The sequence below is a fragment of the Haliaeetus leucocephalus genome, unplaced genomic scaffold (assembly GCF_000737465.1).
Source record: "Haliaeetus leucocephalus isolate CR32 unplaced genomic scaffold, Haliaeetus_leucocephalus-4.0 Scaffold228, whole genome shotgun sequence".
NCBI classification, from domain to species: Eukaryota; Metazoa; Chordata; class Aves; order Accipitriformes; family Accipitridae; genus Haliaeetus; species Haliaeetus leucocephalus.
Genome location: NW_010972664.1, coordinates 18,760,257 through 18,773,504, shown reverse-complemented (window position 1 = coordinate 18,773,504; position 13,248 = coordinate 18,760,257). Strand labels below are relative to the sequence as shown.

The 13,248-nt window shown below is 45.5% G+C and overlaps 1 protein-coding gene across 1 annotated transcript in view; it reads right to left on the bottom strand.

The window, feature by feature from the left end:
• The window catches only part of GAP43 (growth associated protein 43), a 148,222-nt gene extending 135,316 nt beyond the window's left edge, over positions 1–12,906 (bottom strand). Inside the window, exon 1 of the mRNA XM_010567679.1 lies at positions 12,850–12,906. Within this exon, the coding sequence (XP_010565981.1) occupies positions 12,850–12,906 (57 nt within the window). The remainder of the gene's footprint in view (positions 1–12,849) is intronic.
• Between the last annotated feature and the right edge of the window lie 342 nt (positions 12,907–13,248).

Sequence of the window (13,248 nt, the reverse complement as noted above, 5' to 3'; positions counted from 1 at the left end):
GCGAGCATCAGTCCAGCTCCTTTCTTCCTTGGCTGAAAACTCAGACCATTTACCAGTTGCACCACTGTCTCCTCCCATGTATCTCCTTTTCTGTCCCACAGCAAACATTGCCATGAAAAATCTTGATCGGTAGGGTTCAGGAAACTGCAGCAGGTTATTCTAGGAAATCAGGGACAAAACGAGATTTTGAAATACTGGCAAGAAGTAGTGGGTCATTATGATTTGAAGGAGGCTTCTTCTCCACCTTTGCCAGTAGCTTTCATTCCTCATCAGTCCAGAAGATCCAATTCACTCTCTCCCTGATGGGACATAAGTGCTCGTGGGATATAAGCAAGTGCTTATGAAAGCAGCCCGGTCCCTGGGGTGTTACAAGAAAGCACAAGAACAGAACTGAATAGCTGCATATTCTTCAAAGAAGCTGTGAATCTGGTGTTCCTGCTTATCTTTTTTCCAGGCTTTATTTTCCTGCTTTTTAAAAGAAAAAGCAGCAGAAAAACAGACCCCAGGTCCAGGCCTGGTTAAGAGCAGCTTAGATTTGGTGCATTCAGAAACCTCTCCAAGTTTGATAGGGGCATGTGCAGCTCTGAGAAATCACCTTGGAAATGGAGTCTTCCCTCCAGAAAGTTGGAGAAAATGCTCATATTTAGCATTGAGGAAAAGTGAACAAAAATAGAGATGTTCCAAAACATTGTCTAAAGGTTATTTATAGCTGTAGAGATGGAAGAGTGATATGCAGCATTGCTATACATTGCTCTGCCCATTGACTTGCTGTGGGATATAGGGCAAAGTGTGTCTCAGTGCCCCCATCCATGAAATGTACATGACAAGTCACAGGAAACCTGGAAGATTTCCTTCATATTTTTAAAATCCATTGAGATCTTCTGCAGAAATTGTTACAAATGGACAAAATAATGTTTTATCTAAGTCTTACTCCTTTGGGGGGGGCGGTAGAAATACTGAAAAGATGGAGAGAACAGATCTATTGAGATGTCCAGATTTCAATCTGATCTTGAACTTGGTACACATATCTTTGCTTTTTAAAGTCATTGACTTGTGAATTTGAGAACTATTTGGGGAACCTGTGTTGCCTTTAGGGTTCAGGGAGAACAAGGTTTTCGACCACAACACTTACAGGGACACGCAGATGCCCCTTTCAGTCAGCCACCTCAATTATGTCAGAGAATTTTATGCATTCTTTACCAAAAAAACTAAAGGCAGCTAGTGTCACACCACAAACAAGGGAACTATATTTGGTAATAAGATGTCCTTAGCCGCATTGTGACGTTGGCCACTACAGAAAATCACTCCAGAAACCTCCACCACCCTGAGAGATCCTTGATTTCTAGCACAATAAGCAGGTTATTACAGCTACCCACTGTTCCTGCAGAACAGAAAACAATCAGATCAGCTAAGAAGCATGCATGTACTCCTTCAGTTCCCAGAAGTGCTGTATGCAAGACTAACAGCAAAATGGCTTTGTCTACAGGTGCATGCCTTAGGATCGCACATCATAAATCTGTGCCCTAACCTAACTTTGACTATGTGTATTTATAAAGTACAGGAGATCAAATACAAAGAAAAAGATAAGTAACAGCAAATGGAAATGAAATAAACAATGAAAATTCTATGAGTAGCAGAGAAAGAAAAGCCTCAGTCTGCAGCATTCTTGCACAGCATGGACCCAACTGATGCAAAACTGCTATGTGGGAGCAGTTTAGCTCATCTCCTTTGTCAGCCTTGACTTGAAGGGGGATAGCTGAGGAGATCAGGAAGGGGACAGCTTGATTCTCAGCTTCTGACAAACAGTATGGCAATAGCTGTTTACCTGAGATAACAAAGCTGCATATGAAAAGCCCCTTCCCAAAGAGGGCAAAGTGCAATCTGAAGACAGTCCTCCTGTGAAGACAAGTCCTGCCTGCTTTCTACAGCCGCACGACTTTATGTGGAGCATCAGGTTGCTTTATGTGTTAACAAAGAGTCAGTTTTCAAGTGTCAGGCTCAAATTTTAAGAGCAAGAGATTTTTATATAGTGCTTTAAGGCACTTTTTAGAGTTCAAGAGCAGCTTAAACTGCCCTACAGATAGGAATAATTATGTATTTTGGCTGGATTTTGTCTAATCACACTTCAGAAGAGGGTCAGGCACAGCCCAAGTCTTCTGTCAGTTCTGTTCACACCTGACTGTCACTAGCAAGTGCAAAGGTCTTTAACAACACTATCAGCTGAGGGAGGAAACAATGTACGGTGCAAAATGGCTCACAGTGAGTCACTTGCAGCTACATGTACAACTGGCACCCTCAAGAAGGAAGCATGTGCTTGTTTTGTGATCCTGAATTTACTACTATGGATTAACATATTTTTTCTCCTACTCTTGCAATAGCTCACTATGGGATTTACAATGTCATGTGAAGACCCCTTTTATAAACTGCTGCCTGTAATAGCTGAAACAATTAAAATCACCAAAGACAAGCTGAGTTCTGGCTCAGAATTTTAATGCATTTTACATGTGGGATTTCATATTGGGAACAGACTTTTGCAGTCCCTGTTTAGAAATCACAATTGAAGCTTTCACCCAGATAAACCCAACAGTCTCAACTTTTACACTAAGCATCAGATCATGCCAGCGTTTCTGATGTAATAATTACAGATCAAGTTGACCTAAGAACTTAAGGTCAGCTATTCTGGGTTACATCAAAGGTCCATCTAGCCAGGAGCCTTTGTTCAGCAGTGACTGGAAGAAACTACTTGGAGAGTGCTTGTTCTTAAGAGGCCAGATACCAAATGTCTATCTGGAACATCCAGAAAACCCTGACAATACCCTCCAGTGGAGAGTAGCTGGGATTTCCTGATCATTGATGACATCTTTATAACCCTCAGTAGGTTCCCGTTCCCTGAACTAGTCCAGACCCCTCTGAAGCCTATGTAAGCAAGCTTATAGCATCTACAACATCTGCAGCAAAGATCTCCACAGGTGAACCACATGTTCAAAGAACCACATCCTTTTAATGGCTCTCCTTCAGCTGCTACTTTAATTCAGTGCGCCCTGCTTCTCCCACCAGCAAGCAACCATTCTCCATGCCATTAGTGAGAAAACAGAAAGGGCCCTGGCTCACCCCTGGGCACAGCTCTCCCAGTAAGTGCAGAAAGTCCCTAAACCACCCACGCTCATCCCAAAACCAGGAGCTTGCTTAAGCTCTGAATTGAATCCAGGCCCAAGAGGTGTGGGCAATATGAGAGGGTAGAGCCAGGATATTTGGGTCCTCACTGCTGGTCTAGCTCATTGCAATTCTTGACCACCCTTGTGGATTGACACCTGCTTCCCTAACCCTCTTTGGCACCCTACCTAACCCCTGCAGGGACCCAGGGTCCCAGGGCCCCAGCACATGCCCATTACCATGAGGGATCCCAGTGCCAGATACTCTATGTGGAGTACTTTGAGTTTACAAAGGAAAAACACCTTTTACTCCATCGTATGCCTCAAAGTCAAAGGCTCGAAAGATATTTGTCTTTTTCCTGTGTCTCCTTTCAACTCCAACATGCTCTAGGTTTGCACTAAAGGGTGTTCACAGAGAGCCAAAGGGAGAGGGTGTACCAAGGAGGCAAGTTACTGGACTTGGAAAAGACAGGGCGAGCAGGACATATCCCATGTTAGTAAATAACGAGAAGTATGGTGGGAAATGCTTCGGTCAGCTCCGAGGTTGAGTAAGCTGAGCTGAGGGCTGAGCAGTGAACATCTCTCTCCATCTCTATTCACAGATCAGCCCCAAAGGATCCAGTACCTCCTGTTCTGGAATAATTCTAAGCCTAATTTCAGGTGTGGTGCAGGAAGGAGTTATGATCAGATATGCTGAACAAGCGATACAAACCTTAGCCTGTGGATCTCAACTTATTCTCCCCTACACCACTTCTCCCCTGTTAACCTAAGGTTAAAATAAAGTCAGGATAAGGCAATTGTTTGTCGGAAAAGGGGAAAAAACAACGTTCTCTGGGTGTTATCTGTCAGCTTCTCTCACACAATCGCCAGCAGCATCCACACATACTCACATAACACACACACAGCATCTACTTAAAAGGAAGGAGGACTGTGAAAAGGTCAGCAATCTGCACTCGTTTTCTGCCCTCAGGACCACAGAAAATACAGCTCATGAAGTTCATCCCCTGTCCCAGAGCAGGGCCAGTATTTGTATAAACTTCCCCTAACAGACGATTGTCCTACGTGGTCTGAAAAACCTCTGCTGCCGGCAATTCCCGCAGTCTTCCTAGGCCATCTATTCCTGACCTCACATACATTTTCTTTAGCCTAAAAACTTGTCCTAGTGTTTAGCCTAAGTCTCCTTTACTGCAATTTAAGCTCAATACTCCTTTTCATCCCTTCAGTGGAAAAGAAGACCATTTTATTCCCTTTCTCTTAGTAGTGATTTCCTATATATTTGAAGACTTACATTTTCCTACTGCTTCCCTCTAGACCCAGTCTTTTCTTCTTTAGTCCAAACCACCACAAATCTTTCAGTTTTTCCTCACAGGTTGTGTTTTCTAGACCTCAGATTGTTTTTATTCCTCTTCTCTGCTGTCCCCACCAAATAGCCTGCAACTTTCTTTGCATGTAGCTTACAACGCTGGCTGCAGTGCTTCAGCTAGGCTTTACCACCACAGAGCAGACCATGGCCTCCCGTTTACGTGCTTCTTTTTTATAGCCCGATATGATACCTGATGTCTGCTCTTTTTTGTGGCAGTGTGGCATTTACAGAATATGCATAAGGATCTTCAAGTCTTACTAGATGGGACAAACAGTTCATACTTTAAGAGGAAGAGGTGACAAAGTACAGAGACCAAGTAGGACAAAAGGCAGAGCTTGTGGACTTATGTCTTGATCTGGGGAAGTAATTATTTCCTTTTACAATTTTCTGGCACAACTAGAACATTGTATTGTATTTTGAACACTGCATTGTATTTTGGATGCTGAAAGCCAGGGACAGATTGACAGCGTTAAAGAGAAACTCATTGAAGGACAACAAAAATGATTAAGAAGTAAGAGAGAAAAATTAAAAAGAAAGTCATTCTCTATAATTTAATCAACCAATAATTTCAGGAGAGGATTATAGGCTTAAACAAGCCTCGAAGATGGAGACACAAACAATGCAATGGTTTAGAGTATTAAAGGACAGCAAGCAGATGGTCATAAGTGAATGCATTGACATGAAATTAATGAAAATACCACTTCAGTGTAACCTGGGAGAGAATGGGATTTATTAGGCAGTGGAATAATTTCCACAAAGAGTGATGGAAGCCCCACTGCTTGCAGCATTTGAAGCCAGACTGGACACAAGAAATAGTCAGTGGACAGCAAGGGAAAGGTCACTGGAGCAATTAGGGCTGGATCATTTTCTCTAGGGCCTACCATTCCTGTTTTCAAAGAAGAAAATTTATAGATTATGTATATATCAACAGAAAGACCCCTCTACTATGCCTTCAGCCCAATTGACAGAAAGTTCATGCAAGAGATTTTGGGGGTGTCTTCGTAAGTAAGGAGACTAATCTGTAGCCCGGTGAGATGAGCAAGAATCCCTCTTCTGACTTTGGTGGAATTAGGGAAAAGACGAAGAAAATTATCTCAGGACTCCTAAGGCATATGGCAGCTTTTGTGTTATATCTAAGCTTGTCACAGACAAAAAGAATCTGCTACTGATACATCACGAGCAAAGCAAATGTGACAGCAAGGAGGCAGGTAAACTTTTTTCTCTGTTTTTGCTGAATTGTGCATTTCCTGTGAGCCGCACTTTCCAGGATGCCAAAATGATCAGCGAATTCAAGCTGAATTTGCCAAATAATTTCACATGAAATGAGACTGAAATGGGGAAGGAAACCATGTCAGTAGAGAGATGTGTGGGACACTTCAAGTTTTTATTTGTAAGCTCACCTCATAAATGGGACGGGAAGGAAAGCCTGGATGCACCGAAGTGTCACAGCAGGAGCAGCCAGCCGCCCTGCTTCCCTGGCAGCGACAGCATCTTCTCGGCACAGGCGTAGCATCAGCCTCCAGTACAGGAGTTTGAATCCACACCATTTCCATTCCCGAAAAGAAGGACTTAGTCACCAGACTGAGATACTCTGAAGTAGGCTGCTGCTGGTCTTTCTGGCTCCAGTTGTACCACTTTGCACTGACACGTGGAGGAGAAAAATAAACATTTTTGTCACTTGGCCCTCATGTGACAAAGTCCTCGGCAGCAATGAGAACATTATGTATTCTTGCTTTCCCACAGCTGGCTCTTGCCCTTGCACCATCACGTTGTGAACCAGGGCAGAGAAGTAGTGCCTTGGCTTAAAAATAACCTGCCAAAATGTAAGCTCTGCTTTTAAAGCCCCATAAATTCTTCGATTTGCTTCATAACTGAGCTGCCCCAAGACCTGTGCCATCACAAGCAGTAACAGGGGAAAAAGGTGCCAGAAGATAAAATAACACTCTATCAAAGATGGGGGAAGAGGTATTGCTGTCTCACCACTCAGGAAAAGATGTTTAACCATAGGAATGATATGGAAAAGTCAGAGAAGCCCGGAAAAGGTGATGACACAAAAGTGTATGGTCCAGCAGCTAGGTGTGGAAAGAGAAGACCTTGTCCCCTCATACCACAAGCTCTGATGGTGTGGGCTGGTGCTGGAGAAGAGTGATGTACATCACAAGCTATTAGGTATCAAACATTTATATTCCTCCTACAACTGGGCAAATGGTCTAGCTATCCTCCAGCTTTCGCAGCCTTCTACCAAAATCCAGTGTGACCACCCCAGTCTAAGTAAAATGGTTTTCTGTTAAGAGTGGCAAAGTAGGATTTCCTGAGGAAAACCCCAGTCCCTGCTACTTCATGCTGTATTTATACATATGCAGGCTCACACACGTACCCTTCATCTCCTGACCTGCAGTTAAGACTGAATTACAAATCACGGGGTGGCAGCCCTTCAGACACAGGCCAAGCCAACACTGCATTAAACCAGAGCGCAGAGCACCCTGAGCCTGACCTGCCAAGAGATATCACGGTCATCTTCCCGGAGAAAGGCAGGGCTTCATAACTCACATCAGGTGGGGACTCTCAGGTCCTGGACATCTATGCCCTGAGCGAGTGAGCTAGTTTAGTTTTTGTCACAGGTGTTTTATTTTTTTGGTAAGAACTGCTGGAGCAAAATGCTGTTAGCACATCAGCAGGCTTGTCACTCCCTCCCTGTCACATCAATCAGAGAGTCTCCGTGGACTCGGGCTGCCTTGCTGTGCGTCTCGGCGTGGGAACAGAGAGTCCTTTCCCTTCGTATCGCTTGTCCCCGTTGTGAATGAGCAGCCGGGTTGTTCTCCTACGCACCGCAGGAAGGCAGGGGACAGGAGCCACCGAGCCCCACCGCGTGGAGGAGAAGCTCGAGGCGTTGCAGAACAAGGGGGTCAGTGAAGCCACGTGCTTCATTATGCCTGGATTTGTAATCAAGGCTGATTCCAGACAGTATAGTTAATCCATGCTCCCCGAATCTCAGCTGGAAGAAAATGGATTAGCTTTACTGACTTTACTGAAGCTGAAGCTGAAGCAATTTACCCTGGCTGAGGATCTGATTCTTATCCTGGCCATCGGTTACTGCGTGTGTTTCAGCATACAGCAAAAAAGCATGATTTTTCAAGCTGACCAGAGGTCAAACATGGCTCTTTGTCTGGAGGGAAGCAGCAGAGCCGAATCCAGGCAGTACAATTTCAAAGTGCTGTGCGAAACACAGTGCCAGGGGGAAACGAAAACCCCGTGTTACCTCCCGTGTAAGACACCCCGTCTCCCACCCCAACACCAGCAGCTGAGGCACCTTTCCTACCAGCACAGCTGGCAGGTCTCTCAGTGAGGGCAAGCCAGCACAGATCCTGGCCGCGGCAGAGAGATGATAAACGGTACCGCAGGGCACACTGCAGGGAACATGGGAGGTTGTAAATTAAGGTCCTCCTAATTAGAAAGCTATCAGAAGCACACAAGCACACGCAGATTCCTGGTCTAGGGTAAGCTGCTCTCCTACAGGTTATAGTAACATTAAAAGGCAAACCATCACACGGGAGATGGCGAAGGACACACCAATGGATGAAGCAGCAGGTGCGTGTATGGCACTGCTAGCTGCAGAAAGCCAGGAGTAAGGGCCAAGGAAGAGGCCAGAGTCAGAAAAAGACAGGCATATAATGGCAAAGGCTCTTGAAACTACAGGGCCAATTCTGAACTGTGACCAAAGATTATTAGAAAGGGAGAGAAGATGTCAGAATATGAGTAAAGTGTTAGCACGCTGTGCCTAGGAAGTCCATGTAGCTGGGACTCTGTAAAACAGAAACATGCAGTTGTCAGGTCAGGAAATTTACAGCCTGAAAGATCTCAGTGGGGTAAATCCCTGTAGCAAAGGACAAAGGATTAGAATTATGGAGACCCTACGGTTCCTAGCAGGAGGTGCAGTGCTAAACCAAACTAAACACCTTGCGGAAAGGGGGGCACACACCTTTGTGGGATTTAAAAAAAAAAAAAGCAGTTTCAGCTGCAAGGGCAAAGATGTTTTCTGGGATGTGCAGGTACTAGATGTTCTGGTGCAGAAAGGAGAGTGTCTTCCCCAGACAGCCCTTCTTGGGTATCCTGTGGCAAGGGAATGGCTATGGTGCTGCACCCTCTCTGCATCACAGCCAGATCCAGCCCTCGTGAGGACACAGACGCAAAGAGGAGAGAGTAAAGAAAAATCTCCCAGGGAAAACAGGGGGGGATCCTGTAACATAAAACTGGCTTGGATAAAGTATTCAAAAGTGCTTGATAGGAAAAGACCAAATAGGACCTAATAATATTCTCTTAATGAGGCAATTTAACTGCCTGTAATTCTGTGTCCTGTGCATTGTGCTCTCCCAGCATAGGAGTTCAAAGGGTTGTCACAACAGGCCCTCAAAGAAGGGTTTTTATAATGAGTGATATTTCTCAAGGACTCAGTATGGGGCAGATATGCTGAGGAGAACAGGGAAAAAAGGAAAATGTAGGATAGACTGCAAATTGGTCATCAAGCTAGATAGTCACTGAGCCATATTGCTGCTTACTGTAAAGCAGCACTAAAATCAGTGGCGCTCTCCCATAGACCATGGTCAGTTCTGGCTTAAGAGCGGATGCGATTAAAATTTAGTTTGACATCTTTAGCAAAGGGACTTGCGAGGGTTTCATCTGCTCAGCTCCCCCGTGAGCAACTGTTCCCTCACTGCAAGAAGAGAAAAAGGCTTTTCCAGCATAACTTGAAGGGAAGGCCTGGATTCAATTAACTGGCAGAGAAAATGCTTTCTCTCTCTCTCTCTCTCTCTCTCTCTGTGTGTCTCTCCTCTTTCCTTAAGACAGTGGCTGTCCTTACACATGAAGGTCACCCGTAGAATGTGAGTCAGGGGAAAGGTACAGAGCAGGGAAGGCTCACGCTGTGGCAGCTGCCACCTCAGTAACCTCCACAAATGCAAACATCAATTGTGCAGAGAACGGTAACTGTTTTAAATAGGTTAAAAAATAAAGCCTGGTTATTTAATTTAGCGTACATGCTAGGTGGGTCAATATCCATCGCTCTCTCACCATCCTTCTTCCCATCCCTCAGGTCTCTAAGGGCAGAGGTTTAAGTCCCAGCTGAGGAAACAGGGCATGCTTCATTTAGTAGCACCATAGCAGGGCTTCTGGGGATGTCATGCTTCTGATGAGACTTTAAATCAAGGTAAACACTAATCTCATAGGCATCACTGCTTAAGAAGCACAGGAAGAAAAAAAACTAACAAAACTTCCAAGGCTCTTGTGCTTGGAGCTCTTACTACAGGGTGATTGCTCAAAGTGAGGAAGCCCAAATGTGTGTGGAACAGGATGTATCAAGTCCTCTGCCTGCCTGCTTGTGCTTTTTTTTTCATTTGCTCTAGGGGAGATTTGTTGTGAATAAAGGGGTTCTGCTAAACAAAATCTTTATCAACAAGAGCAAACAGATATTGTCCCAAGACCCTACTTAGCATACAAGCCACAAGACCATCCTCTCTTCTTCTTTGCACCCCTCACTCTGTTCCTCCTTGCCCTACACCCCCCCTTTTGCCTTCCACCACCCCAGGACACTGCCCTGACCATCATGGGCCATTTTTCCTAGCTGATGATTTCAAACCTTACTAGAAGGTCTGCAGCTAAGGTCAGGCTGAACCTGCACAGCCATACAACTTATTTCTTTTATGGGTAAGAAACAACAAGGAAGACAGCTGCAGTATTTCAGCCTGTTCCTCCCTCTTTCCCAGCCAGCCCCCAAACCCCCTCCCTGCACAGGCATGATCTTTTCTTTGAAATAATCTTGATGCACCTGGCAATTGCTGGAATTCCTGGGTGTAATGATTCAACAATAATTATCTCTTTTTTTCATGCTTTACACTAATTCTTGTTTAGTAAAATTGCTGCTCTGTGTGAGAGACTGAGCTGTCCCAAAGACAAACAAGGAAGGAAAGTATTTATTGCCATCAATGTCCTTACAGAGGCTTCCTCACTTTGTTTAGGTGTGAGTAAAGAGAGCAGAAGGTAGCAGGTTAGATCCTGTCTGGATAAATAAATAATAAATTAATTGGGTTGCCCTCTCCTGTTCACCTCGTTTTCTGTAAAAAAACTGCAGTAATTCAGCACTACTTTTATGTTTTATTACAGGTCTCAGGCAAGAAATCACATCCAGCAAATTCTGTACTTGATCATGCCAAAATAGAGATGAAAATTTTACTATATTTAGTCCTAGGTTTCATTTAGTCTTAGATCCAAGGGACTCTTCCAGTAGCCTTTGCTGCCCCTGGTGTGGTCCTCCACTCTCTTTGATGCCAGCAGATGTCATAGTCAAAATACCCTACACAGACCACAATCATTCAGGAATCAGCACAGGTTGCACAGGGAAGGAGGGAGCTGTGATTTCACAGCAGGGTGAAAAACCCAAATCCAGACCCAGTTTGTTCCTTGGGGATGGTTGTAAGATGAAGGCAAGCTACCGCACAGGGTCCCATCTGTGTAGCAGGTACACGTGCAGTGACAGCGCACAGGTACTACTCTGCCCGTCATATGTGACAAAGGCCCATATGTGACAGCGCGGGTCCAGTGCAGGCACAGCTGTAGCCTGTCACAAGCACCACCCCAATGATGGGCAGAGAGAGGTTTCCTCTGAGGAGGCAGGCAGATGGGCCAGGGGAAGGAAGAGAAAAATATACCATTTTAATATTTTGGGTTATAATCTTTGATGGGTAAAAGAGAATTCGGAGACTTTTGATACCATCGCTTTGTGAAAAACAAACAGTTCCCATCATTCTGCCTCCGTCATGTGGAATTAACAGACAGAGCTAAAGCCAAAGCTACTGATTTCATTAGGCTTACACTAGGGATGAGTTTCTCTCTGCATACCAAGCAAGTCATTACACATGTTTAAAAGTTTCCTTTGACTGAGTCTCTTCAATTACCTTCCCACCTCCCCACCTCCCTAAACTCCTTGGACCGGCCGTATTAACCTCTGAAGAGACTTAGACAAGTTCCTGGAGCCCCTTCCTCTGGCTTTCATCACCTTCCAGCCTCATGAACTGCTCATCCAGAAATGCTGCACTAGCTATTTCCTGAGTCCAAAGCTTCCTCTCCTTGAAACCTTGCTGCTACCGCAGGTTCATTCACTTCCTGAGAGCTTCTTTCTGCTGGAGCCCTCACAGCTCATACCTTAATTCTGCCCTTTTTTCCCCTTTTAACTTAATCTGCAGGGAACCTTCATGGGCACACATGACCCCGCTTCAGGGACTCTGAAATATCTTTCTCCATCCTGGACCTCTCCACAACCTTCATTCTCATGTCTTTGTCCCTCAACACCTCTTTAAGGTTGGCTTATATTCATCAAGCTCCATGCCAAAATCTTCTCTGCTACTTGTGTTACTTACCCTTACTAATAAGGCTTCCGTCCTCACATCATCTGAGCCAGACACACAGGAGTCACCCTGGACCCTCTCCCATTGCAGAATGTGGCTGATGTCTTTCTTTAGCATCATCCTTTATTCTTTGCATCTGCCACTTTTACATCCTTCCTAGCCCCACCAAGATGTTACAAGCAGTAAAATTATCTCCCACCTTGATCGTGATTTTGTCATTTTTTCCATTCTTCCAGTCATCCCAGTTTGTCTGAAGGTCTGCTCCAGGACATCCCACTGTACCCTACCAGTGAGAGACAATGGCTAGAAGAACCAGGATCTCAGGCAGGAGAGAGACTGGTGTGATTCTCTGCCAAGCTGGAAAAAACACAGAGAAAGTTTACGAAACCCCTGCGAAGTCTGGGAGGCTTTAAGCTTCTCTCCGGTGACTCCTCCTGCCTGCCTGAGCAGTCAGACATTTGACTCGGGAAAAGCACTGACCAATTCCCTTGGGAACCATGCCCAGTTCTCTCAGGACAGGGGCTTTGGCCGAGATGTAGTTCCAAGGGTGCCCACGTGGAGAATTCACAGGACCCCTCACTTCCACCTGCCTCTGCCTGAGAAGGATGTCATGAAATGATTCTGGCTGGATTATTTAGTGCTGTGAAAGTCTTTGCTGCTAGGTTTGCAACATCAAACTTAACACACGCCCCACCGTCCCCAAGCTTATCTACCCCATAGGGACTCAAGAGCCTTTCAGGCATTCCGTGTATCAGTGGCTGTCTTTATACTAGCCAAAGATGACAGAAGAGCAGACTGAATGTGAGTGAGAGCGTATTCACGCAGATCTGCATGATGTGAACCTGTTTCTCCCTGTGCCTGTGCACGCGCACTCTCGCACACAAAAGCGCCCGCCGGTAAGCGTGCCCTCTCTCTTTTTTACACCAGGCACACCCACGCTCCGCTTCGCCTCTCCTCTCCTGGCGGTTCCTTTCCCATTCACATCCGTAGCCATCCCCGCGGACACACTCTCTGCACACAGATCCGCTCGTTTTCTCACGGGCACACCCACTCCCTCACACGCGCTCTCCCTTTGTCTCTCCTCTCGCAGCCACAGACGCTCTTCAGCTTCAAAATACCCCCCCCCCCCCCCCCAGCTGGGTCTGGCCTCCAGCCCCCGAGATGAAAGGAACTTGTTCCTACCGAGGTAGAAATGTTACCGCTGCTTTTGCAAAATAAATACATATTTTTGGGGGTGTCTTTTCTGATGAGCCACTGATAGGCAGAGGCTGGGATCGCCTCTATGGTGCAGCCAACGTGCCCATGGCGAGGCGGTCCAGAGTAAGAGATCCTTCGG